A 26,999-nucleotide genomic window follows, 5' to 3' on the forward strand; every position below is an offset into this window, starting at 1 on the left:
CATCCATTTTCCATTAAATGCTGTATCCCCACTTCCTCAAACACCCACGCAGACTTCAGGCACGTGCACAAGGAGACTGCTGCTCCATAGTCTGGCCGGCGTCCTCCAGCTCCACCTCAGCCTTGGGAGCCCACAATGTTCTATTTTTATTTGATCCCGTCTGCCTCCAGCAATCATTGAAAAGAAACAGCCTTTACCAAACACTCCAAAGTGTCTTTGTGGTGATGTCATTAGGAACCCATAACTGTCCCCAGGAATTGGCAGTGGGAACAAAGGTTTTCAGGAACATTCTTAGCTCACCAAGCTTGCACCATTATTATCAATATTGGTGAACTGACGAATTGCAGTTTTTTGCAAAGCTGCTATCTCAGAATCACAAACTTACATCTCACAACCAGCTGGCTCCCTCCCCCTAACATATTGGTACAGTCATCCCACATTATCTGCAGTGTCACTTTCCACGATTTCAATTACCCATGGCAACTGTGATCCAAACACATTAAATGGAATATTCCCAAAAAAGGTAACTCAGAAATTTTAAACTGTGCACTGCTCTCACTAATGTGATGAAATCTCACATTGTTCTGCCCACGACATAAATCATCCCTTTATACAATGTAGCCACACAGAATAACCTACCCATCTCTCAGTCACTTAGTAGTCATCTCAGTTAGCATTGTTAAGAGTATTGTGGTGTTTGTGTTCAAGTATCTCCTATTTTACTTAATAAAGGCCCCAAAGCACAAAAGTAGTGAGGTTTGCAACTTGGATATCTCAGAGAAGCTGTAAGCTAGACACAATCGCATGTACCTGTAGTCTCAGGTAGTCTGGAGGCTGAGGTGGGAGGACCACTTTTTGAGGCTGCAGTGTGCTAAGATCTTACCTGTGAATAATGGCTGTGCCACATTGATTACATTTCCAAGTTTTCTCTCAAATAGGAATAATTTGGTAAAGCCTGAAGACACACTACTGCTTACAGTTCCTTTCATGTTCAGCATACTTACAGGATTTTTCACCTATATACATTCAATCAAACTGCAAAGGCATGGACATTAGTTTTGTCTCACTTTAGGTTCCTGGGTACATGTGCACAATTTGCAAGTTTGTTACACAGGAAAACATGTGCCATGGTGGTTTGCTGCACCTACCAACCCATCACCTAGGTATTAAGGCAAAAATGCATTAGCGATTTTTCCTGATGCTCCACTTCCCTGACCTTCCCACCCCCATCGGCAGGCCCCAGTGTGTTGCTCCCCTCCCTGGGTTGATGTGTTCTCATTGTTCAGCTTCCACTTACAAGTGAGAACATGTGGTGTTTGGTTTTCTGTTCCTCTGTTAGTTTCCTGAGGATAATGGCTTCCAGCTCCAGCCACGTTCCTGCAATGGATATGATCTCATTCCTTTCTATGGCTGCATAGTATCCCATGTTGCATATGTATCACATTTTCTTTATTCAGTCTATCACGGATAGGCATTTGGGTTGATTCCAGGTCTTTGAACATTTCATTTTTTAAAACCATTTGTTACATTTGTAAGGTTGCTCTCTAGTATGAATACTCTGTTTCCATTTTGATGTTGGGGTAAAAGCCTTAGCATGCACATTATGTTTCTGTGGTTCCTCTCAAAGATGTATATCCTTTTTTTTTTTTTTTTTTTTTGAGACAGAGTCTCACTGTGTCACCCAGGCTGGAGTGCAGTGGCCAGATCTCAGCTCACTGCAAGCTCCGCCTCCCGGGTTTACGCCCTTCTCCTGCCTCAGCCTCCCGAGTAGCTGGGACTACAGGCGCCCTCCACCTCGCCCGGCTAGTTTTTTGTATTTTTTTCGTAGAGACGGGGTTTCACCGGGTTAGCCAGGATGGTCTCGATCTCCTGACCTCGTGATCCGCCCGTCTCGGCCTCCCAAAGTGCTGGGATTACAGACTTGAGCCACCGTGCCCGGCCCCAAAGATGTATATTCTGATGCCTAGTGAGTTCTGATGCCTGGGGAAAGCCTCTGACACACACATTTATATGATTTCCTTTCAGTATAAACTCTCTTATGACAAGTAGTGATTGAACTCTACTAAAGGTTTTGCCACCCTCATTTCATTTCATACATCCCTTTGAATTACCTAGATTCACAAGTTTTGGCTTTTGAGTAGAATTCTTGCCACACGTATTATGCTTCTGTGATTTTTCTCCAGTATGCATACATCCTGGAATATGTATACATATTCTTACACCCAGTGAGTAGTGAACACTAGCTTAAAACTTAGGTATATTTACTGCATGTGTAAATGTATTAGGTCATAACTGCATTGCTACAAAAAAATACCTGAGGCTGGCTAATGTATAAAGAAAAGAGTTTAATTGGCTCACACTTCTGAAAGCTTAACAGGAAACATGGTGCTGGCATCCGATCACCCTGTAGGGAAGGCTCAGGAAGGTTAAAATCATGGTGGAAGGCAAAGGGGGTATAGGTATTTCACATGGTGAGAATGAGAGCAAGCAACAGGGAAGTGCTATGCACTTTTAAACAGTCAGACCTCAAGAGAAGTCACTATTGCCAGGACAGCACCAAGGGGATGATGCTAAATCTTTCTCAATTTGAGAAATCCACTTCCATGATCCAATCACCTCCCAACAGGCCCCACCTCCAATACTGGAGATTACAATTCCACAGGGATTTCAAGAGAAGGGAAAAATATACAAGCTATAACAGTAAGTATGAATTATTCAGTGATTCTAGAAACTAGGACAACGTCTAAGGCCTTGTCACATTGAGTTTAGTTGTAAGGTTCTCTCCAGTATGTCTTATTCGATGTTTAGTGAGGCCTGAGCGACAAATAAAAGATTTTCCACACTCATTACATTTATAAGGTTTTTTGCCAGAATGAATTCTTTGGTGTTTGTTGAGGGAAAACAACCGCCCAAAGGCCTTGCCACATTCAATACATTTGTATCTTTTCTCTCCAGTGTGGATTCTCTGGTGACTTACAAGATGTGAACTGTGCCTGAATACTTTGCCACATTCATCACATTTATATGGTTTCTTTCCTGCATGAATTATCTGATGTGCAGTGAGGTTTGAGCTCCGTTTAAAGGTTTTGCCACACTCATTACATTTGTAAGGTCTGTCTCCAGTATGAACAGTCTGATGAAGTCTAAGATGGACACGCTGACTAAAGGAATTCCCACACTGATTACATTTGTAAGGTTTCTCTCCGGTATGAATTCTCTGATGTCTATTCAGTGTGGAGCCCTGATTAAAGGCTTTGCCACATTCATTACATTTGTAAGGTTTCTCTCCAGTATGAACTCTTCGATGCCCTACAAGATGTGAATATTGACTGTAGACCTTGCCGCATTCATTGCATTTGTAAGGTTTCTCTCCACTATGAATTCTCCGATGCACTGTAAGACGTGAACATTGACTGAAGACCTTGCCACATTCTTTGCATTTGTAAGGCTTCTCTCCGGTATGAATTCTCCGATGCCTTGCAAAAGCTGAACGGTCACTGAAGACCTTGCCACATTCTTTGCATTTGTAAGGTTTCTCTCCAGTATGAATTCTCCGATGCACTGCAAGACGTGAGTGTTGACTGAAGACCTTGCCACATTCATTGCATTTGTAAGGTTTCTCTCCAGTATGAATTCTCTGATGCGCTGCAAGTCGTGAATGTATGCTGAAAACTTTGCCACATTCATTGCATTTATAAGCTTTCTCTCCGGTATGAATTCTCCAGTGCACTGCAAGACGTGAATGCTTACTGTAGACCTTGCCACATTTATTGCATTTGTAAGTTTTCTGTCCAGTATGAATTCTCTGATGCACTGCAAGACTTGAACGTTTATTGAAGACCTTGCCACATTCACTGCATTTGCAAGGTTTCTCTACAGTGTGAATTCGCCGATGCACTGCAAGACTTGAACGTTTACTGAAGACCTTGCCACATTCATTGCATTTGTATTGTTTCTCTCCACTGTGGATTCTCTGGTGACATACAAGATTTGATCTATGTCTGAATGCCTTACCACATACATCACATTTATATGGTTTCTTTCCTGCATGGATTACCTGATGTACAGTGAGATTTGAGCTCCGTTTAAAGGTTTTGCCACACTCATTACATTTGAAGGGCCTCTCTCCAGTATGAACTGTCTGATGAAGTCTAAGATGGACACGCTGACTAAAGGATTTCCCACACAGATTACATTTGTAAGGCTTTTCACCGGTATGAATTCTCTGATGAACAGCAAGGTGGGAACTTTTACTAAAGGACTTACCACATTCATTACACACGTAGGCTTTCTGTCCAGTGTGACTCCTTTGGTGTCTTACAAAATATGAATTTTTTCTGAAGATCTTGCCACATACATCACATTGATATGATTTCCCTCTTGTATGGACTACCTGATGTACAGTTAGTAGTGAGGCCCGATGAAACGCTTTGCCACACTCTTTGCATTTGTAAGGTTTCTCTGTAGTATGTATCCTCTGATGATTAATAAGGCTGGAAGATGCTTTAAAGGCTTTGCCACACTCATTACATACATAATGTTTTTCCCTAATGTGTGGAGAAACTAAGCAACCGTTATTACCTGTCTTCTCCGTTTGATTACATTCAAACATTCTCCCTTCAGTTTGAACTTTCTGTGGTTCAGTCAGACGTGACTGAAAGCTTGATGTAAGCTGGTTTTCAATATGATTGTTTTCTACATCCCCTTGACTATGTTGATCTCTTTTACCAGTAAGATTGTTTTCATGGGGCACTGGCACTTCTTTATAATTTGTTTCACCATCTTTCCATTGAAATTCAAGGTCATATAGATGTTTCTGTATTTCCCTGAAGTATAAATTTTCAATATCACAGCTTTGATGTCTTTCCAGTGCCACTGTTTGGAACCTTTCTCCTGTATTACTGTTCTCTGTTGGTGGTAATTCCTTGATCACACATTTAGGAGAGATACCTGCAAAATATAATGAACATGAGTTTTTTAAAAATAACTACTATTGATAAATACTTTATATTGGAAACATACTACACTAAGCATAATGTTTATACCAGACAGGTGTGAAAGTTCTCCACCATGATCTTTATTTTTAGAAATACAAAATGAGTAGAAGTCTATAGTAAAGAAAGGATGACTACATGTAATTCAAATTATTTAGGAAAGCCTAGTTTCAAACATCCTATGACCAAAAGATTTATGTTGTGCAAACATATATTGGCACTAAAACAAGTATTTTGCAACCAATGACACCAAATTACACACCAATTGGCAGAAAACGTGGCTCTCTCATAAGAGAATAAAAGTTATATATGTTCACTTCATATTTGCTGTGTACAAACAAATGTCAAACTACAGCAAGATACAGTGTAACAGTAAATATTCACAAGTTCAACTAATTAATAATTATCATAAAAATTAATAAATAAAACACTCTAATAACCCAGATAAAACCAGCACGTAAGTAAAATACAATATACATATTTAGAATTCCATACTATAAATTTGTATATTGTATATACAAATTTGCATCATATGCAAATATACAAATTTATAGTATGGAATTCTAAACAATTCTCCCTTCATAATAAGCAAGAACGTATATTCTAGAGACAGCATATGATAACTAGAAAATATGTTGAGATCACTGACTTTTAAAGATAAAAGAAAGATAAATATGTCTTTGGCCATACCACCCAGAACACAGCTGATCTCAGAAGCTAAACAGTGTCAGACCTGGTTACTACTTGGATGGGAGGAAGGTAAATATACAACATAATATAGAATAAAAAGTGGGGCAGGAAGTCAGAAATACTGACTATGACTTCATGCCTACAACTATGTAACAATCAACACAGCAACTCCCTATCTATTGTGCTTTTTTCTTGAGATGGAGTCTCACTCTGTCACCCAGGCTGGAGTGAAGTGGCATAATCTTGCCTCACTGCAACCTCCACTTCTAAGACTCGAGCAATCCTCCCACCTCAGCCTCTCAAATGGCTGAGACCAAAGATGTTCACCACCATGCCCACCTGATTTTTTTGTAGTTTTGGTAGAGACAGAGTTTTATTGTGTTGCTCAGGCTGATCTCAAACTCCTGAGGGCAAGCAATCTGCCTGCCACAGCCTCCCAAAGTGCCAGGATCACATACAGGCACGAGTCACCACACCTAGTCCTATTCATTGCCTCTAATTACCTAATTAACTGGCCACAAAATATATATCATACAGAGATTCTACTTGAAAAGCATATAAAGTAAGATAAAAGACAACAAACATTGTTTGGAAGAAACTACAAAATGAAAACTTACAGATACAATGAAGGCTGCTTTGATATAAAGACTTATGTCTGCCAAAATTCCTATGTTGAGGACCTAATCCTCAATGTGATAGTACTTGGAGGTGTGGTCTTTGGGAGGCAGTTAGGTCCTCTGCCACGTAAGGACACAGAAAGAGAAAGTCACGGTAAACCGGAAAAAGGGCCCATGCCAAGACCCAAAATGGTGGTTCTGACATGTTAGACTTCTCATCACCCAGATCTGTGAAAAGTGAATTTCTGTTGTTTCAACCACCCAATCTACAATATCTACTATAGGTAGCCATGCTGACTAAGGTGAAGCCAATATGCTATCTCATTATAAACATGGAACAATATTGATATGCTTTATTTAACAAAGAAATCTGTGAGTCTTTACTAAAAAACACAATTTCTAGACTAGCTAACAGTACTAACTTGTTTAAAAAGTCTTGAGGTAAATTATCACTATTTAACACACAAGCAAAGTATGCCCACGGGATTTATATGTTTACATCCAATTTACAAAGAAAGTAAGATACGCACCTACCTTTGCAGGATCAAACACTGTTTTTTTTTTTTCAAAAACTGCCCAAGCAGGTTCTGCAGATAACAGGTCACCCCAAATACTAACAGTGTAGAAAGAAATACTTCAAGATCCATGCTGTGTTGCCAAAAGCATTATTCAGCCATCCCTATGAATAACAGTATCTGAGTCATCATTCCCTGCATATAATGATTTAGGCAGTGTTCTCAGAAAGTGATCAGGCCAAGGCAGGTGGATCACAAAGTTAGGAGTTCAAGACCAGCCCAGCCAAGATGGTGAGACCCCATCTCTACTAAAAATACAAAAATTAGCTGGGTGTGGTGGCAGGTCCCGGCTACTTGGGAGGCTGAGGCAGGAAATTGCTTGAACCTGGGAGGCGGAGGTTACAGTGAGCCAAGATCATACCACTGTACTCCAGCCTGAGAGACAGAGCAAGACTCCATCTCAAAAAAAAAAGAAGTGATCAAGTGAATGAGTAGGGTCATCCCTTACAGAGTGAGAGTAGTGTGGGAGGTGAAGGAGTTATGCAATAATGGGAGTGTAAAACTAATATACTAGTAAGTAGCCAGGTAGTCCGTCTGGAACAAAGTACTATTTTAGGAAAGGCCAGGGAAGAGAAAAGGCAAGAGGAAAAGGGCAAGGAGTAATGTGCATGGGGCAGCAGTGTTTGTGCTTGCAGAGCTGTGGGTATATAATTTCACAAGCAACAGTTAAAATCCTGACTTTGGATGAAAAAAGAAACTAATTTAGAAGTAGCATTATACTGACCAATACTTAAACATGGGAATTATACTATGTGCACAGGACAAGGGAAGACAGTTAAAAAGGAGGCAGTGTGAGGATACGGGAAGAAAGCAGACTTACGTCTTTATAATATATGCTATGAAATTTATCAAATTGAATGTCCCATGAGTTATATTTCCAGGCATATGCTCAACAACCCTACATATCAGGAGAGATGCGAAAAAAAAGTTCCTACAGTATAATCCTGAAGAAAAAATTTGATAACAGCCATGAAGAGGAGATGGATGAATTCATTTTGTACACATACAAAAAGACAACATAAAACCTTATTGATAGTACAACAATGTTAAGGAGACTTGGGGTACAGAAGAAACCCTAGCAAAATAGGCAAATATTAGTCTGAAAAAACTAAGAAAGCAGGAAACTGCTGTCAAGGTTTAAATACATGTTAATGGAGACACAGTATTTATGGAAGTAATCTGGGATATCAAAAACATAACATGGGAGCAGACCTGTAAAGGAGTCATTTTTGTATGTGACTGAAGTCAAACTGTTATCAGTTTAAAACAAGATGTTATAAATCTAAAGTGTTTTCTGTAATTGCAATGATAACCACAAAAAAATGTATAGAAGACACATACAATGGAAATAAAAGTATGTCAAGACGAAAGAATCAACTAAACAAACACAAAGGCAGTAACAGATATGAAGAACAAAAAAATCTAAGAGATATAGGAAACATTCTGCAAAATGGCAACAGTGAGTCCTTCTCTATCAGTCATTACATTAAGTATAAGTGGCTTAAACTCCACAATCAGAAGATACAGACTGGCTGAATGAATTTTAAAAATAGGCTCCAACTACATGCTATCCACAAAAGATTCATTTTTATTTGAAGGACACACACAGGCTCAACTGAAAGGATGAAAAAAGATATCCCTTATAAATGGTAACAGAAAGACATCAGAGGTGGCTAAACCAATATCAGTCAAAATAGACTTTATGTCAAAACTGGTACAAGAGACAAAGAAGGGCATTATATAATAATTAAAGGGTTAATTCACTAGGAAGATATACCAATTACAGATATATATGCACCTAATATTAGAGATCCTTAATATATGAAGCAAGAGAAACATAACTAAAGGGAGAAAATTTCCACAGTAATAATAAAATACTTCAACGGACCACTTTTATAAATAGGACAATCAGATAGAAAAAAAGTAAGTAACTAGGCAACCTAACCTATACGTCAAATTGGACCTAATCTACATATGCATAACACATCACCCAAAAACAGCACAAAAGAATTTTTTCCAAACTCCACACGGAACATTCTTCAAAAGAAATATTTAAAAATAAAACTTTTTAACACTTCTTTTTTTTTTGAGGCTGAGTCTCGCTCTGTTACCCAAGCTGGAAGGCAGTGGCGTGATCTTGGTTTACTGCAACCTCTGCCTCCCAGGTTCAAGTGATTCTCCTGACTCAGTCTCCCGAATAGCTGGGACTACAGGTGCGCGCCACCACGCCAAGGTAATTTTTGTATTTTTAGTAGAGACGCAGTTTCGCCATGTTGGCCAGGCTGGTCTCAAACTCTTTGTGGGGAAAAGAAAGAGAGATCAGGCCGGGCGCGGTGGCTCACGCCTGTAATCCCAGCACTTTGGGAGGCCGAGATGGGCGGATCACGAGGTCAGGAGATCGAGACCATCCTGGCTAACACGGTGAAACCCCGTCTCTACTAAAAAATACAAAAAACTAGCCGGGCGAGGTGGCGGGCGCCTGTAGTCCCAGCTACTCGGGAGGCTGAGGCAGGAGAATGGCGTGAACCCGGGAGGCGGAGCTTGCAGTGAGCTGAGATCCGGCCACCGCACTCCAGCCTGGGCAACAGAGCGAGACTCCGTCTCAAAAAAAAAAAAAAGAAAGAGAGATCAGACTGTTACCGTGTCTATGTAGAAAGAAATAGACATAAGAGACTCATTTTGTTCTGCACTAAGAGAAATTCTTCTGCCTTGAGATGCTGTTAATCTGTAATGCTAGCCCCAACCCTGTGCTTGCAGACACACCTGCTGTGTTGACTCAAGGTTTAACGGATTTAGGGCTGTGCAGGATGTGCTTTGTTAAAAAAGTGCTTAAAGGCAGTATGCTTGGTAAAAGTCATCGCCATTCTTTAATCTCAAGTACCCAGGGACACAATACACTGCAGAAGGCCGCAGGGACCTCTGCCCAGGAAAACTAGGTATTGTCCAAGGTTTCTCCCCATGTGATAGCCTGAGATATGGCCTCGTGGGAAGGGAAAGACCTGACCATCACCCAGCCCGACACCAGTAAAGGGTCTATGCTGAGGAGGATGAGTGAAAGAGGAAGGCCTCTTTGCAGCTGAGATAAAAGGAAGGCATCTGTCTCCTGCTCGTCCCTGGGAATAGAATGTCTTGTCCCTGGGAACAGAATGTCTCAGTGCAACACCCGATTGTATGTTCTATTTACAAAGACAGGAGAAAACCGCCTTAGGGCTGGAGGTGAGACATGCTGGTGGCAATATTGCTCTTTATTGCACCAAGATGTCTGTGTGCAAGCACATTAAGGCACAGCACCTTTCCCTAAACTTATTTATGACACAGAGACCTTTGTTCACATGTTTTCCTGCTGACTCTCTCCCCACTATTACCCTATAGTCCTGCCACATTCTCCTCTCCGAGATGGTAGAGATAATGATCAATAAATACTGAGGAAACTCAGAGACCAGTGCCAGCGTGGGTCCTCCGTATGCTGAGCGCCGGTCCCCTGGGCCCAGAGACTTTGTCTCTGTCTCTTATTTCTTTTCTCAGTCTCTCATCTCACCTGACGAGAAACACCCACAGGTTGTGGAGGGGCTGGCCCTCTTCGCTCCTGACCTGTTTAATACATTTTAAAGACAGAAATCATAAAGTGTAACTTATCCCATCATAACAAAGTAAAACTAGAGATCAACAGCGAAAAAAAATTAGAGTATCAACAAATACGTTGGAACAACATATTCCTAAACAGTCAATATGCCAAATTGGAAATCTCAAAGGAAATGATAAAATACCTCAAAACAAAGGAAAATGAAAATAGAACATACCAAAACTTATATATGCAGAGAAAACCGTGCTAAGATAGAAAATTGTTAGATATACATGCTTCCATTAAAATAGAAAATCTCCAATGGAACAGAATAGGGAACCCAGAAATACAGCCACAGATCTCCAATGGAATGGAACAGGAAACCCAGAAATACAGCCGCATACCTACAACCAACTGATCTTTGACAAAGTCAACAAAAACAATTGAGGTAAGACATTCTATTCAATACAGGGTGCTGGAAAAACTGGCTAGCCATATATCGAAGACTGAAACTGGACCCCTATCTCTCATCATACACAAACATTAATTCAAGATGAATATAGACTTAAATGTAAGACCCCAGGCTACAACAATCCTGGAAGAAAACCTAGGAAAAACACTTCTGGATAAAGTACAATTAAAAAAAAAAAATTTATTCCTCATTCCCTAAGCATGATGGAAAAAAATACATAGGTTTTATAAACATCAGTTGAGAAGTCCTTGAAGTGCAAGAAATGGGCTACATGTATAATAAAGTAAGGTTTGAAAATAATAATTCAGTATAACATGATGGACATGAAAGTAGACTGGAGAATAATTATTATAATATAGCTTTTGTTCCCCCCCCCAAAAAAAGGGTGATTTAAAGAAAGTCCAGCGAGTTATAATTAGGAAACTGAAACTTACTACAGAAAAGCAATGTGTCTTATATAACAAAGTATGACCAGGCTGGACGCAGTGGCTTACATCTGTAATCCCAGCACTTTGGGAGGCTGAGATGGGCGGATCACCAGAGGTCGGCAGTTCAAGATCAGCCTGACCAATATGGAGAAACCCCGCCTCTACTAAAAATACACAATTAACCAGGCGTGGTGGCACATGCCTGTAATCCCAGCTACTCAGGAGGCTGAGGCAAGAGAATCGCTTGAATCTGGGAGACGGAGGTTGTGGTGAGCTTAGATTGTGCCATTATACTCCAGCATGGGCGACAAGAGTGAAAATCCATCTCAAATAAACCCAAAAAACAAAAAACAAAGTATGACCAATCTCTTTCATGGTATTTCTACAATTAAGATAGTAACTATATTTAAAAAATATATTCAAGGTATTAAAAAATTTCCAATGAAAAGAACTGTAATCAATTTCATTAACAAATTTTTTTTTTTTTTTTTTTTTTTGAGATGGAATCTCGCTCTGTCGGCCAGGCTGGACTGCAGCGGAGCAATCTCAGCTCACTGCAAGCTCCGCCTCCCGGGTTCACGCCCTTCTCCTGTTTCAGCCTCCCAAGTAGCTGGGACTACAGGCGCCCGCCACCACACCCTGCTAACTTTTTGTATTTTTAGTAGAGACGGGGTTTCACCGTGTTAGCCAGGATGGTCTCAATCTCCTGACCTCATGATCCGCCCGTCTCAGCCTCCCAAAGTGCTGGCATTATAGGTGTGAGCCACCGCGCCCGGTCTCATTAACAAATTTAAGAGTAGGAATTAAGTCAGGGGAAACGGGAGTAAAAGGAATAACTGAAACTATCTTATTACAACACTACAGAGTTTGTAAGTTTTAGAGAAACTGCTGCTGAACTATACCATCTGTAAAAGAAAGAAATCTTGTAAAATATATAAAATGATACACATTCCCCAATACAACACTACCTCAAAAAGAAACATAAAACAAAGGAAAACTGAGTATCCTCAAAAATATGGAACTGATTATTAAATAAATAAAAACAAAGTTCACTTCTAATACATGAAAATGCACCAGATGAAAGTAGCGGTCACTTAAAACAAATTATGTGGACTTAAAAAATATAAGCTTTGGCCGTGCATGGTGGCTCACACCTGTAATCCCAGCACTTTGGGAGGCTTAGGCGGGCGGATCACAGGGTCAGGGATAGGCCACAGGGATAGGCCAAGCGTACTGGCTCAAGCCTGTAATATCGGCACTCTGGGATGCCAAGACCAGAGAATTCCTTGAGCCCATGAGTTCAAGAGCAGCCTGAGTGACATAGTAAAACCCTGTCTCTACCTGGGCATGGTGGTGCACACCCATACTTCCAACTACTTGGGAGGCTGAGGTGGGAGGATTGCTCTGAGCCCAGGATACAGAGGTTGCAGTGAGCTGTGATCACACCAGTGCACTCCGGCCTGGGCAACAGAGCAAGAACCTGTTTTAAACAAACAAAAAAGCACATGGACAGAAAACGGAATTGGATATTTTAACTCTGCCATAAAGTTCTCTGCGAACTTCAGCTCTGGAACCGCCACTGATGTACAAAGAAGGCCGCAGAATATATATACAAAGGAGACAGTGAAAGGCCAGATGCAGCATTAAGAAGCTTTTTATTTTTGAACCAAAAAGGCTTCAGTCTCAAATAATGGAGGGGTTCCTAAGAAAGACAACAGAGAAAATACAAAAATGCACGAAGGCAAATCTGAACTTCTAGAATGAAATTATACTCACCTAGGAAGACCAGGTTCCTGTAGTTCTCCAACATCACATCCTTGTACAAAGCTTTCTGCACAGGTTCCAGGCATTTCCACTCCTCCTGAGAGAATTCTATGGCTACATCCTTGAATGTCAAAGGTCCCTGAAATGAAAAACACATTTCAAAAAGAAGCAATATGAGAGCTCTTTTGTTTACATAAAATGAGAAGAGAACTATCACATCACTTTGAAGTGTGTGTTTTGACATATCTATAAAAGGCATCTGTGAGAAAGTACGTCCTTAATTTTAGTTTGTTACAAAATACAATAGGAGACTATTATATTCTCTACATCAGTGTATATTTCTCTTTTTGTGGACAATGCAAGAAATACACAAATAAGAAGAACACATGGTTATCCCTTAGAAAGTGTTAGATATTATGTTCTATACATCAACTGTCTAGGTGAGCTAGTATATGAGTGGTGTTTTCAGAGATGACAATGTCTATAGTGGCTTTAAAGAAAGGTCATAAACTAAAAACTGTGATGACCAGAGTAACAGCAATGACTAAAGTTTTGGAACACTCCCCATGTGCTGGGCATTACTCCAAATGCTTTACATGTTCTAATTCAAACAACAACATAATAGCCTATGAGAGAGAGACTTGTTCCATGTTACTGTGTCACAGACTCCCTAACAAACTTGCCTAGGTCAACAACCTGAAAATGGCAGAGCAAGCATCTGAACCCAGATGTCTGAGAATTAAGAGTTGAATCAAAACAATCAAACAGTTACATTACGGTTACAGAACGTACTAGTCTCTCTGTGCTGCTATAACCAAATAAGACTGGGTAATTTACGAACAATAGAAATATATTTCTCAGAATTCACAGGCTGGGAAAGCTAAGATCAAGGTGCCAGCAGGACTGATGTCTGCTGAGGGATGATCCCTGCTTCCAACACAGTGTCTTATTGCATTTTCTGGAGGGGAGGAATGCTGTGTCCCCACATGGCAGAAGGGACAGAAGGGCCAAAAAGCAGTGAACTCCGTAGGATAAGCGTTTTGATATCTCATTGACCAGAACACCATATTCCATTGATGAGGGCAGAACCCTTGTGATGCAATCACCTACTAAAACCCAAACCTCATAATACCTGGAGATTGGGCATTGGGGATTAAGTTTCAAATGAACTGTGGAGGAAAGAAAAACACTCAGACCACAGCATTCCATCCTGCCCCACCAAAATTCATGTACTCCTCACATGCGAAATGCATTCCATCCCAATGGCCCCCCAAAGTCTTAACTTTTTCTACTACCAATTCCAAACTCTATAGTCTACAGCTGCATCTAACTATAATCTAAATCAGATATGGGTGAGACTCGAACATGTGTTTCATCCTGAGGCAAACTGCTCTCCAGTTGTAAACCTGTGAAATCAAACAACTTAAGTGCTTCCAACATCCAATGGGGGCATAGACACAGGTTAAATATTTCAACTCCAAAATGCAGAAACAGGAAAGAAGAGGTAGCTGCTCCCACGTTAAGTCTGAAACTCAAATAGGGTACACATATTAAATCTTAAGGCCTGATAATAGTCGTCTTTGACTCTATGTCCCACCTTCTAGACGTCCTGGAGTAGGAGTTAGGTCCTGGGGATCCCTGCCCCATTAGTTTTGTTGGGATCACCCCACATGGAAGTTCTCACAGGCTGTGGTTTCCTCAGCTGCGATCACACACCGGTGACTCTACATCTCTGGACTCTCAGGGGTGGTCCTGCTTCAGGACTACCCTTGACCTTGCCCTAATAAGGGCTCTCTAAGGTGTCCCTGCCTCCATGGCTAGGCTGACAACTGCCCTAGTGGTGACTTCCTGTGGTAGCACTGAAAGAACAGGATGAAAGGTTAGGGGCCACTGAGCAAAAAGATGACTGACATAAACCAGTGCCTGCAGTAACACAGAAAGACACGAGGGTGAAGATCTGGTACCACAGATATCTGCAGTACTAGAGTCTATCTACAATAGTACAGAAAATAGGGGAGCTTCTGACTAGAAAGCCGCAAACCTCTTCAATAGGGAGATGACAAGCAAAGGCCCAGAGAGGACAGAATCCCCAGGAAGAAAAAGCATGGGAAGTCTCCAGAATCTAGGGTAGTTGATTGGCGTGTCCTCCCTGAACAAAGGAGCCACCAAATCTGGGGAGGCAGCTGATTTTTCAAATGCTGAAGTCACAAAAGAAGACAATAAAACATACAAAGAAACAGGGAAATATGGTCTATAAGAAGAAACCAATTGAATCTCTACAAACCTACATGAAAGAAATGGCGATTTACATTTTGGCTTCGAAGAATTAAAAAGAAATGTGGGCCGGGCATGATTGCTCACAACTGTAATCCCAGGACTTTCAGAGGGCCAGGCAGGAGGATCACTTCAGAGCAGGAGTTCGAGACCAGCCTGGCCAACATGTATTAACTTAATGCCTGAACTGCATCTTTGCTTGAACTTTTACCGAAAAACAAATACATACATCATGTGATGTTTAAAATAAATATAATATTTAACAATAATTGGTGCAGTGGGAGAATCTGGCTCCATCTTCTCTGATAACAAATGCTCAGCTCTTACATCTGAGCAAAATTATAACCTTAAAACTTAAAACAACTGCTGGTAAGAGTCCCCACAGGAACAAAGCAGTCTCTGTGAGATGGATATTCGGACCATGGCTAGAAGAATCTGACATTCAGCTTGATTTCATATTTTTAAATCAATGATGGAATAAAACACGCTCTAATGTCTGTATCTAGTTTTCCATTCAATTCCCAGTCATTAAGGGTGGTGCAGTTAGAAATAGTGACTCATTCATACAGCTTCAAATGTAGTATAAAATCAGGCAGAAAGATCTCCCCTTACAGGCCTCCTTTTCCATAATTTTGTTGTTGTTGTTGTTGTTGTTGTTGTTTTGAGGATGAAGTCTTGCTCTGTCACCCAAGATGGGGTACAGTGGCACCATCTCGGCTCACTACAACCTCCACCTCCGGGTTCAAGCTATTGTCCTGCCTCAGCCTCCAGAGTAGCTGGGATTACAGGCCCCTGCCACCATGACCATCTAATTTTTGTATTTTTAGTACAGATGAGGTTTCACCATGTTGGCCAGCTGGTCTCAAACTCCTGAGCTCAAGTGATCCGCCCAACTCAGTCTCCTAAAGTGCTGAGATTGCAGGCATGAGCCACGGCGCCTGGCCCCTTTCGATAATTTACTAGATATTTATGCACATTAATATGTGACTTCCACAGGCAGCTTCTCTATTCCTGGTCTACAGAGAGCTAACAGTGCCTCCAATGTGGCCCCCAAACAATCCTTGCTGTCCAACAGCTCTGATACCACGGGGCCCATACCCTGTCCCCATCCATGTCTGGGTGTGAGCTCTCCCCAGGACCATGCTTGGCACAGCCTCTTCCCAAGTTCATGTCACTCGGTCATGCTGAGGTGGAATGTAAATAAGATGAGAGGAACTGAGGAAAGGCATGGATGAGCATGAGCAAATGTGTCAGGAAGGAAGTTTCAGACGCAGAGAAGATTCGCAACTCCAATGCCCTGCACTTCACAAAGGAAGGAGACGGAATGACCCACCAAGAATGTCACTTTACCTGAGTAAAATATCACTTTACCTGAGTAGCCATCACCGACTCCTTTTCTTTCCTCTTCTTCCTCTTCTGGGTTTCTTTCTCAGTCAATGTAATTATTCACACATCAAACCTGAAAGTAAAAAATCTGTTGTTTAATGCTTAGAAACAACACATTACTTTCTGTATCACAACCATGCACACAGGGAAGGCCTCAGCATGTGGAGTGACAGCCCACTGCACTGGGGGGATGCAAGGATAATACATTCCTACACAAAGACCAAGTGAATCTTTCACCGTTTTCTTCAGCACTAGCTCCCCTCCGGGAGACGCCCACACACAGGCTGCAGCAGAGGGTAGCTGGGCTGGACTGAGCTCCCATTCAGGGCAAGGACCTATCTCTGATTAAACCCCATGCAGAGCGCAGCACTCCCTCACCTCTGTGGGTCACAGGCTGAGCTCTGCCCTGGGAAATGGAGGATACAGAGGCTTGAAGCTCAATGCTGGATACAAATGAGAATCAATTTGGGGCTGGGAGCGGTGGCTCATGCCTGTAATCCCAGCACTTTGGGAGGTCGAGGCGGGTGGATACCTGAGGTCAGGAATTCGAGACCAGCCTGGCCAACATAGTGAAACACCCTCTCTACCAAAAATACAAAAATTAGACAGGCGTGGTGGCACACGCCTTTAATCCCAGTTACTTGGGAGGCTGAGGCAGGAGAATTGCTTGAACCTGGGAGGCAGAGGTTGCAGTGAGCCCAGATCGAGCCATTGCACTCCAGCCTGGGTGACAGAGACAGACTCCATCTCCAAAAAAAAAAAAAAGCATCAACTTGGGTACCTCTTAAACATTATGGAGGCTGGGCCCACCCTAACTACTGGAAGGAGAATCTCTATAAAGGGGAATGAACCATGTGTTACAAATGCCTTAGCACTCTAGTCTGAAGCCAGGATTGAGTACGTCTCAAAGGGGGCAAGACTACCACAGCCCCAATCTCCTAGCTCTGATCTCCCCTTGGGGCCTTGTTGTTACCAGTCTGTAGAAAGTGGAAGGCAAAGAGCCAGAAAGAAACACATAGAGCAAAAATATGGACCTGCTTTTATTGGCTTTTATTTGCAATCCTAGAATCAGACAACACCTCATTCTTAATATGAAAGGCGTTGAGGGGAAGAGGTCGGCTTCATAAACTGAAAGGGCTGAATGGAGCAAAATCAGGAAACTAAAAGCAGGTTGGTTGTTTCAAAGTTACTTTTCTTTGCGTTGCCATTTTCTCCAGATCCTCAAAATGTAAAAAGAACATAGTAGTAAGTTTTGTTTAAATGAGTAGGAAACCCCATGTGATGCTGGTGGCAGAGGGCACCTTTGCAGCTCGGGATGGGGGAAATCTTGCCAGATTATCTGCAACTGAGGGGCCAGAGAGTTCTAGGCACAGGGACAGCCCAGGTAGACGCCCTCAGGCAGGAGTAACCTCGGCTCCAGGAATAGGAGAGGCCTGTGTGGCTGGAGCAGAGGGAGTGAGGAGGACACAGGTAGGAGGTCAGAGAGGTCCCGAGGCAGCAGATCAGGTAGGCAGGAGGTCTTCAAACATTTTTCTTCCACAGCTCACAACACTTTTAGAAACTATGCATTTCCGGCCGGGCGCGGTGGCTCAAGCCTGTAATCCCAGCACTTTGGGAGGCCGAGGCGGGCGGATCACAAGGTCAGGAGATCGAGACCACAGTGAAACCCCGTCTCTACTAAAAATACAAAAAATTAGCCGGGCGCGGTGGCGGGCGCCTGTAGTCCTAGCTACTCAGGAGGCTGAGGCAGGAGAATGGCGTGAACCCAGGAGGCGGAGCTTGCAGTGAGCCGAGATCGCGCCGCTGCACTCCAGCCTGGGCAACAGCGTGAGACAAAAAAAAAAAAAAAAAAAAAAAAAAAAAAAAAAAAGAAACTATGCATTTCCCTACCATTTTAGGTAAATGTAACTTTTACTTATCATTTGAATTAAAACCCTTCTATATAATGTCATATCTTCTCTATTTCAAATATATGCTGAATGTAAAGCTAAAGCCAGGAAGTATAGGGCCACCGTCATCGGAGAGATGTTCAGGTGTGCAGGCGAATGTACCTGGGGAGTTGGGGAAGTCACTTTAGACACATATAGGTGGAGACGTCTCTTAGACGGTTGAACGGACGGCTGAGGAGACAACAGGATACAGAATTCTAGAGTTCGGGGGACAGGTCTGCAGGGAACATGGAGACATGTAGGTGGGTAGGTGGGTGATACGGATCGGCTCTGTGTCCTTGGCCCAAATCTCACCCTGAATTGTAATCCCCACTGTTACTGGTGCATCCTCCCACCTGGTGGGAGGTGGTTGGATTATGGGGGTGGATTTGTGTTGAATGGTTTAGCACCACCCCTTGGTGCTGTTCTTATCATAGTGAGTTCTCGCGAGATCTGGTTGTTTCCAAGGGTGTAGCGCCTCCCCCCTCACTCTCTCTTGCTTCTGCTCCCGCCATGTAAGACGCCTGCTCCTACTTCACCTGCTACCATGTTTGGAATCTTCCTGAAGGCTCCCCAGAAGCAGATGTCGCTATGCTTCCTGTGCAGCCTGCAGAACTGTGAGACAGTTAAACCTGTTTTCTTAATAAATTACTCAGTCTCTGGAATTTTGTTGTAGCAATTCCAGAACGCACTAATACAGTGGGGTTTAAAGCCATGAGATGAGATTATGAGGAAACACAGTGAGTGTGGACAGAGATAAGAAGAGGTTCAAGGACTAAGCCATGAGTCATTCCTACATTGAGAAACAATTCCGAGTCAGGACACAGCAGCAGAGGAAAGTGAAATGGTCAGGGAGGTGACAAGAAAATCAAATAGAGGCCGGGCGCTGTGGCTCAAGCCTGTAATCCTAGCACTTTGGGAGGCCGAGATGGGCGGATCATGAGGTCAGGAGATCGAGACCATCCTGGCTAACATGGTGAAACCCCGTTTCTACTAAAAAAAATACAAAAAACTAGCCGGGCGTGGTGGCGGGCGCCGTAGTCCCAGCTACTCGGAGGCTGAGGCAGGAGAATGGCGGGAACCCGGGAGGCGGAGCTTGCAGTGAGCCGAGAGCGCGCCACTGCACTCCAGTCTGGGTGACACAGCGAGACTCCGTCTCAAAAAAAAAAAAAAAAAGAAAAGAAAATCAAATAGAAAGCTTCTGACAGGAAAAGAAAGACTAAAGCAGGAAAATAAATACATTGGATTTAGAAATGGGGAGGTCACCGGTGACTCTGAAAAATAAAGTTATCAGTGGAATGGTGGATATGAAAGTTTGATTAGATGCATTCAAGAGGGAATTGGAGGCAAGAAGTGAAGACACAGAGTATAAATAAGATTTTAGCGCAGAAGAGGGGTACTCATACAGGCAGAAATGTAGTTAGTAGTATGTTTTGTTTTAATTAGGGCAGAGTGGAAGGAAACTATAAGCGTCAGGGTCGGTGTGTGTGCATGCATTTAATGGGCAATACCACCATCAGTAAACACTGTTTAAAACAATTCCCTAGAGGTAAAAATAGATGATGCAGTTGTTACACTTTATAAAAAGCCAATTGTTTTTTTCTCTTTTTAACTTATATTTTAAGTTCTGGGGTACATGTGCAGGATGTGCCGGCTGGTTCACAGGTAAATGGGTCATGGGGGTTTGTTGTACACATTATTTCATCACCCAGGTGTTTCTGTTTTTTTTTTTCTTTTTGAGACAGTCTCGCTCTGTCGCCCAGGCTGAAGTGCAATGGCGCGATCTTGGCTCACTGCAACTTCTGCCTTCCTGGTTCAAGCAATTCTCCTGCCTCAGCCTCCTGAGTAGCTGGGACTACAGGCACGTGCCACCACACCTGGCTAATTTTTGTATTTTTAGTAGAGACGAGATTTCACTATATTGGTCAGGCTGGTTGCGAACTCCAGACCTCAGGTGATCCACTTGCCTCGGCCTCCCAAAGTGCTGGGATTACAGGCGTGAGCTGCCACGCCTGGCCTCCTCACTCAGGTATTAAGCCTAAAGTGTATTAGTTATTTCTCCCGATCCTCTCCCTCCTCCCACCCTCCACCCTCAGGGAGGTCCCAGTGTGTGTTGTTGCCTTCTATGTATCCATGTTTTCTTGTCATTTACCTCCCACTTGTGAGTGAGAATATGCAGTGTTTGGTTTTCTGTTCCTGTGTTAGTTTGCAAAGGATAATGGCCTCCAGCTCCACCCATGTCCCGGTCAAGGACATTATTTTGTTCCTGTTTATGGAAAGGCCGTCGTTTTGTACTAGCCTCCCGCACTACCAGACCAAGCCAGAATGAAGCCTCTCATGCTAAGCGCCGCATTATCAAACTGACCCTGGAAATGAGCCACGTTTAGGAAAAAAAAAAATTCCAAAAAAGAAAACAGGAACAGGAGTTAAAAAATAAGTTTGTAAGAATTTCCCTTCTTTTTTTTTTTGAGACGGAGTCTCGCTGTGTCGCCCAGGCTGAGGTGCAGTGGCCTGCTCTCAGCTCACTGCAAGCTCCGCCTCCCGGGTTTACACCATTCTCCTGCCTCAGCCTCCCGAGTAGCTGGGACTACAGGCACCTGCCACCTCGCCCGGCTAGTTTTTTGTATTTTTAGTAGAAACGGGGTTTCACTGTGTTAGCCAGGATAGTCTCGATCTCCTGACCTCGTGATCCGCCCGTCTCGGCCTCCCAAAGTGCTGGGATTACAGGCTTGAGCCACCGCGCCCGGCCCATAATTTCCCTTCTTATCACGACATCGTAACAAGGTTTGAGGGAAGCACATCTCACATGAGTGTGAAAACCCAATCATCGGCCGGGCGCGGTGGCTCACGCCTGTAATCCCAGCACTTTGGGAGGCCGAGGCGGGGGGATCACAAGGTCAGGAGATCAAGACCACGGTGAAACCCCGTCTCTACTAAAAATACAAAAAATTAGCCGGGCGCGGTTGTGGGCGCCTGTAGTCCCAGCTACTCGGGAGGCTGAGGCAGGAGAATGGCGTGAACCCGGGAGGCGGAGCTTGCAGTGAGCCGAGATCGCGCCACTGCACTCCAGCCTGGGCGACAGAGCGAGACTCCGTCTCAAAAAAAAAAAAAAAAAAAGGCCGGGCGCGGTGACTCAAGCCTGTAATCCCAGCACTTTGGGAGGCCGAGACGGGCGGATCACGAGGTCAGGAGATGGAGACCATCCTGGCTAACACGGTGAAACCCCGTCTCTACTAAAAAATACAAAAAACTAGCCGGGCGAGGTGGCGGGCGCCTGTAGTCCCAGCTACTCAGGAGGCTGAGGCAGGAGAATGGTCTAAACCCGGGAGGCGGAGCTTGCAGTGAGCTGAGATCTGGCCACTGCACCCCAGCCTGGGCGACAGAGCAAGACTCTGTCTCAAAAAAAAAAAAAAAGAAAAAAGAAAACCCAATCATCACATTTATGAACTACAAAAGGATCGAATTTGTTGTGATTTTGTCCTTCAACAATAAGAAACTGGTAAATGTGTTTCTCTAAGTTCTGTGAGCCATCCTTGGAAATTAATCAAACCTTTAGATGGGGTAGTAGGAATGCCAATTTGGAGTCAGTAGGTCAGAAGTATAGGTGACAACCTACTACTTTTGAATGATAGCTGAAGTGAGCCGGGGCAGTCTTGTGAGACTGAGCCCTTAACCTATGGGCAACCTGTGAGAGATGACTCGAACTCCAGGTAGATAGTGCCAGAATTAAATTGAATTATAAGGCAATCTAGCTGGTGTCTGCTGGAGAATTGTTTAGTGTGTAGGAGAAAACTCCCCAACACTGGCCACAGAAGAGTTCTGTGTTAAGCGTGAGAGTAGAGACAAAAAAGTTTGCTTTTTCCTTTATACCCAGCAATTACTAGGACTGTCATTCTCCAAAGAACATTATCCATCCTCTCCCCAAACTGCCTCCCCAGGACCTAGTGGACCCTCTTGACTGCAGAAAATATCCCTGTTCCACACTGAGTTTAAAGCATTTTGCCTCATAGCTCCCTGTGCCTGTTGCAGCAGACAGAGGTGGGGGAAAGTAATCACCACTGTCCTGGCAGTGAGAAAGTAACAGCTGTATCTTCCAAGGACAGTCCCAATTGATATCTTTGTGCCGTAGGTCATTGTGATATCATATTCTCTAATTCTTTGAAAAATCTTCCCTAAGTCACCACCCTGCCGTAGATCCACCACAGAAAACTCTCCCTAATGAAAGCCTTTTGTCACTAGAGTTTGAGGCCCTAACGTTCCCCTCCTAAACTGAGACAGGTTTACAAACTTCCATGGGGTCCACACCCTTCCCAGATACTCCACAGTGCTCCCCATATCCTGCTACGAAATCCCACATGCCCCAGCAACTCATAAACTCATGCTGACCTCATACATAAAAAGATAGCCGAGGACTCAATGACCCAAGACGCCCTATTCCATTCATAATGACCCCACCCCTGAACACTGGCACCACCATCTACTAACACAGATGTCTCCAGTGATGCACATGCCCCAATGAGATCCCAACATCTTCCAAGGAAACTCTCCACATTGACATTTAGATATTCCAAAATGCATCTATAACCATCTTAACTTGCAGCCCAAAATACTCCAAAATAACAAATGTTGCCGCCAAAGTGATAGACTCCACAGAAGTCACTATCGAGAATGCTTGCTGTGCTGCAGCTCTGGGTTCCACACCCTCAGGACCAATGCACCACCTCTGCAGCTGCCCACCCTGCCCGTGGGCTCAGCTTAGGCCTTGATCCTCAATTCAGCTGACCCTTGAACAATATAGGTTTGGATTGTGTGACTTCACTTTTAATAGAATTTTCCTCCATAAACATCCTGAAGAATATTTTGGAGATTTGCAATATTTTGGCTATTATCAAATAGGCAAGAGATAACAGATGTTAGCAATGATGTGGAGAAAAATGAGCCCTTGTACACTGTTGCTGGGAGTGTATCTCAGTACAGCCATTATGAAAAACACTACAGACATTCTTCAAAATATTAAAACTAGAACAACAATGCAATCCAGCAATCCCATTTCTGGGTATAAATCCAAAGGAAATCCAATCAGTATGTTGAAAAGACATCTAGGCCAGGTGTGGTAGTTCATGCCTATAATACCAGCACTCTGAGAAGCTGAGATGGGAAGATTGCTTGAGACCAGGAGTTAGAGACCAGCTTGGACAAAACAGCAGGACCATGCCTCTACTTTAAAAAAAAAAAAAAAAAAAAAAAAAAAAGGAACATCTGCCCCCTCATGGTCACTACAGTATTATTCACAACAGCCAAGATACAGAAACAACCAAAGTGCCCATCCATGAATGAATATGTAAAGAAAATATGTGTGTATATATATTTATGCATGTGTATATATAGTGTGTGTGTGTACATTTACATAATGGAATATTATTCAACCATAAAAAAGAAAATCCTGCTATTTCCAACAACATGGATGACTCTGGAGGACATTATGCTGGGCGATATCAGACTGACACAGAAAGATAACTACTGTATGTTCTCACAAGTAGAATCTAAAAAAGTCCAATTCATAGTAACAGAACAGAACAGTTGTTACCACAGGATGGTGGGTGGGGAAAGTGGAGAAATGTTGGTCAAAGGGTACAAATTCTCAGTTATAAAATGAAGAAGTTCTGGCTGGGCGCAGTGGCTCACACTCATAATCCCAGCACTTCAGGAGGCCGAGGCAGGCGGATCACGAGGTCAGGAGATCCAGACCATCCTGGCTAACATGGTGAAACCCTGTCTCTACCAAAAATACAAAAAATTAGCCAGGCGTGGTGGAGGGGGCCTGTAGTCCCAGCTACTCCGGAGGCTGAGGCAGGAGAATGGCGTGAACTGGGCAGCGGAGCTTGCAGTGAGCTGAGAGTGCCACTGCACTCCAGCCTGGGCGACAGAGTGAGACTCCAAAACAAAACAAGACAAAACAAACAAACAAACAAACAAATGAATAAGTTCTGAGGAATCTAATGTACTCTGTGGTGAGTATACCATACTGGACACTTCAACAGTTTGGAAAGTTTTTGAAAAATCTAATAAATTGTGTGGTAAAAGTAAAAAAAAAAAAAAAAAAGCAATATTTAGAAATTAATGACATCAGCTGATTACAGGATGACATCAAATCTTATTTCAGAAGTTAGTAATTATAGAAGAAACCGAATAAACTAAAATTTAAATCAGGCTTCCAAAATAACAATGAATTAACTGCAAAGCAACTACAAGGAAAAAGGTAAATCCATTAACAAAACAAAAAACAAACACTCTCAACCCTCCTTCAAAGGCATACATTGTAAGCCTGGAGAGGTGGTTCACACATATAATCCCAGCACCTTCAGGGACTGAGAAGGAAGGACTGCTTGAGCCCAGGAGGTCGAGGCTGCAGTAAGAGGATATAATGCTACTATACTCCAGCCTGGGCCACAGAGAGAGACCCTGTCTCAAAAAGAGAAAAAACAAACAAAAAAACCAAAGCTCTATCTTGTAGTGACAGTCAGTCATTTCTTGCCTATTTCTCCCCTCCTCCATCCTCTACTCCATCCCTGGAAAGAAGAGTTACAAAATGACTGAATCAAGTCACTCCCCTGTGGCTAAATAGGGATTTCAAATATCTTTTTATACAAATAAATACAAAATGCACAAGCCTTATAGAAAAGAGTGGTAATTTTCATCCTCATGAGTACAATTTAAAGAAACAAATTTTAAATTAGAATATAAAGTCACAAATCAATATATTAAAACAACCATCCATATCCAAGCAACTCGTGGCTCATCAGGATGGGGTCCTCTCCCACTCTCTTCACTGCTATGTGTTTCCCTCTCTCATGCTGCAGGTGTCTTTTTTCAAAACCCTTTTCTGTTGTTCTCCCCTTTCTTTATTCCCTCTTTTATGTCTGTTCTGCCCAGTGCTTCGAAACTTATTTCACCTCTTGTTGCTCTTTCTCCCCAAACTTTCCCATGGTCCCCAAATGGGGAAAAAAAAGACCCTCTCACAATGTTTTACATTGTTTTATACTCAGTACCTGTTTTAAGAAAAAAACAAGGAAGTAAAACCAAAGACAGGCAGCCCCGCGCCAGGCCCAAAACCAGGCCTGGGCCTGCCTGGCCTAAACCCAGTAGTTACAAATCAACTCATAACTTAGAAACCGATGTTATTCATAGACTCCTGACACTGTATAGAAGAACACTGTGAAACTCCCTGCCCTGTTCTGTTTCTGACTACCAGTGCACGAAACCCCTGTCACGTATCCCCTAGATTGCTCAATGACGACGCTTTCATATGAAATCTTTAGTGTTCTGAGCCCTTAAAAGGGACAGAAATTGTGCACTCGGGGAGCTCGGATTTTAAGGCAGTAGCTTGCCGATGCTCCCAGCTGAATAAAGCCCTTCCTTCTACCACTGGGTGTCTGAGAGGTTTTGTCAGCGGCTCATCCTGCTACACCCAGCCTCTTTCCCCCCATCTGAGCTCCCTGTCTGCTCTCCCTGTTAAAATCCCTCTTCCCTGTTAAATTCCCTCTTCCCTGTTACATCTCCTTTGTTCCCACTCTCTAGCACCCCCAACTTCCTAGGCTTCCTCGCTGATATGGTTCTCCGTCTACTCTTCCTTTGTTACCCACTCCCCTCTCCTTCAGTCCCAGCACCACGTGGCTCTGTCAGCCCCAGCTCCAACTCTCTTACCTTTTCCAGCCCCCGCCCCCTTCTCCGCCCCCAGTCTGGCTGCAGTGTCTCCTCCTTTGCCGTCCCTTTCTATTTTGCTGCCCTTCATCTCCCTGAAGGTCTCCCTTTTCCCTAATTTCTTTATGTGCTTTTCTCCCCGTGCTACTTTCTCCATGCGTCCTCTTTCACTCTTGCTCTCTTTGCAAGTCCCTAAATTATCATCCTTTATGCCATATACGCATTCTTTTCTCCCCAATTTTTCTTTCTGTCCCGTCACTCCCCCTCTTTTCCTCTCCTGATCCCTCTCACCCAACATTCAAGAGGAAAGGGGAGGAATAAGATGCCCACCTCCCGGAAGAGCACATTTTCCAGTGGAGTAAAAATTTGGGAGGGAACAACAGTGGATGTCACAAGACAGACTCGAAGACCTCCCGCAACGCGGAGTCAGGAAAAGCAGTGGCTGTGAAGGGGAAGCCTGGAGAGCGGAAGGACCCGGCGTGAGGAGCACACTAGGTGGCGCGGGGGACGGTGTCTCCGGACAGAGAGGGTCTGCAGAATCCCAGGACCTGGGAGGAGAAGCGCCTCCTTCAGGAGCTGGGCAGCGGGCGCTCCCCTCCAGGGGCCGA

The 26,999-nt window shown here is 43.2% G+C and overlaps 1 protein-coding gene across 1 annotated transcript in view; it reads right to left on the reverse strand.

Annotated features, from left to right (window-relative positions):
• Positions 1 to 2,325: 2,325 nt before the first annotated feature.
• The window catches only part of LOC105497076 (zinc finger protein 836), a 55,911-nt gene continuing 31,237 nt past the window's right edge, over positions 2,326 to 26,999 (reverse strand). The window contains 3 exon segments of the mRNA XM_071086209.1: positions 2,326 to 2,746; positions 2,749 to 4,950; positions 13,115 to 13,241. Coding sequence (XP_070942310.1) covers positions 2,712 to 2,746; positions 2,749 to 4,950; positions 13,115 to 13,241 — 2,364 coding nt within the window. The 3' untranslated portion in view covers positions 2,326 to 2,711.

Source organism: Macaca nemestrina, chromosome 20 (genome assembly GCF_043159975.1).
Source record: "Macaca nemestrina isolate mMacNem1 chromosome 20, mMacNem.hap1, whole genome shotgun sequence".
NCBI lineage: Eukaryota > Metazoa > Chordata > Mammalia > Primates > Cercopithecidae > Macaca > Macaca nemestrina.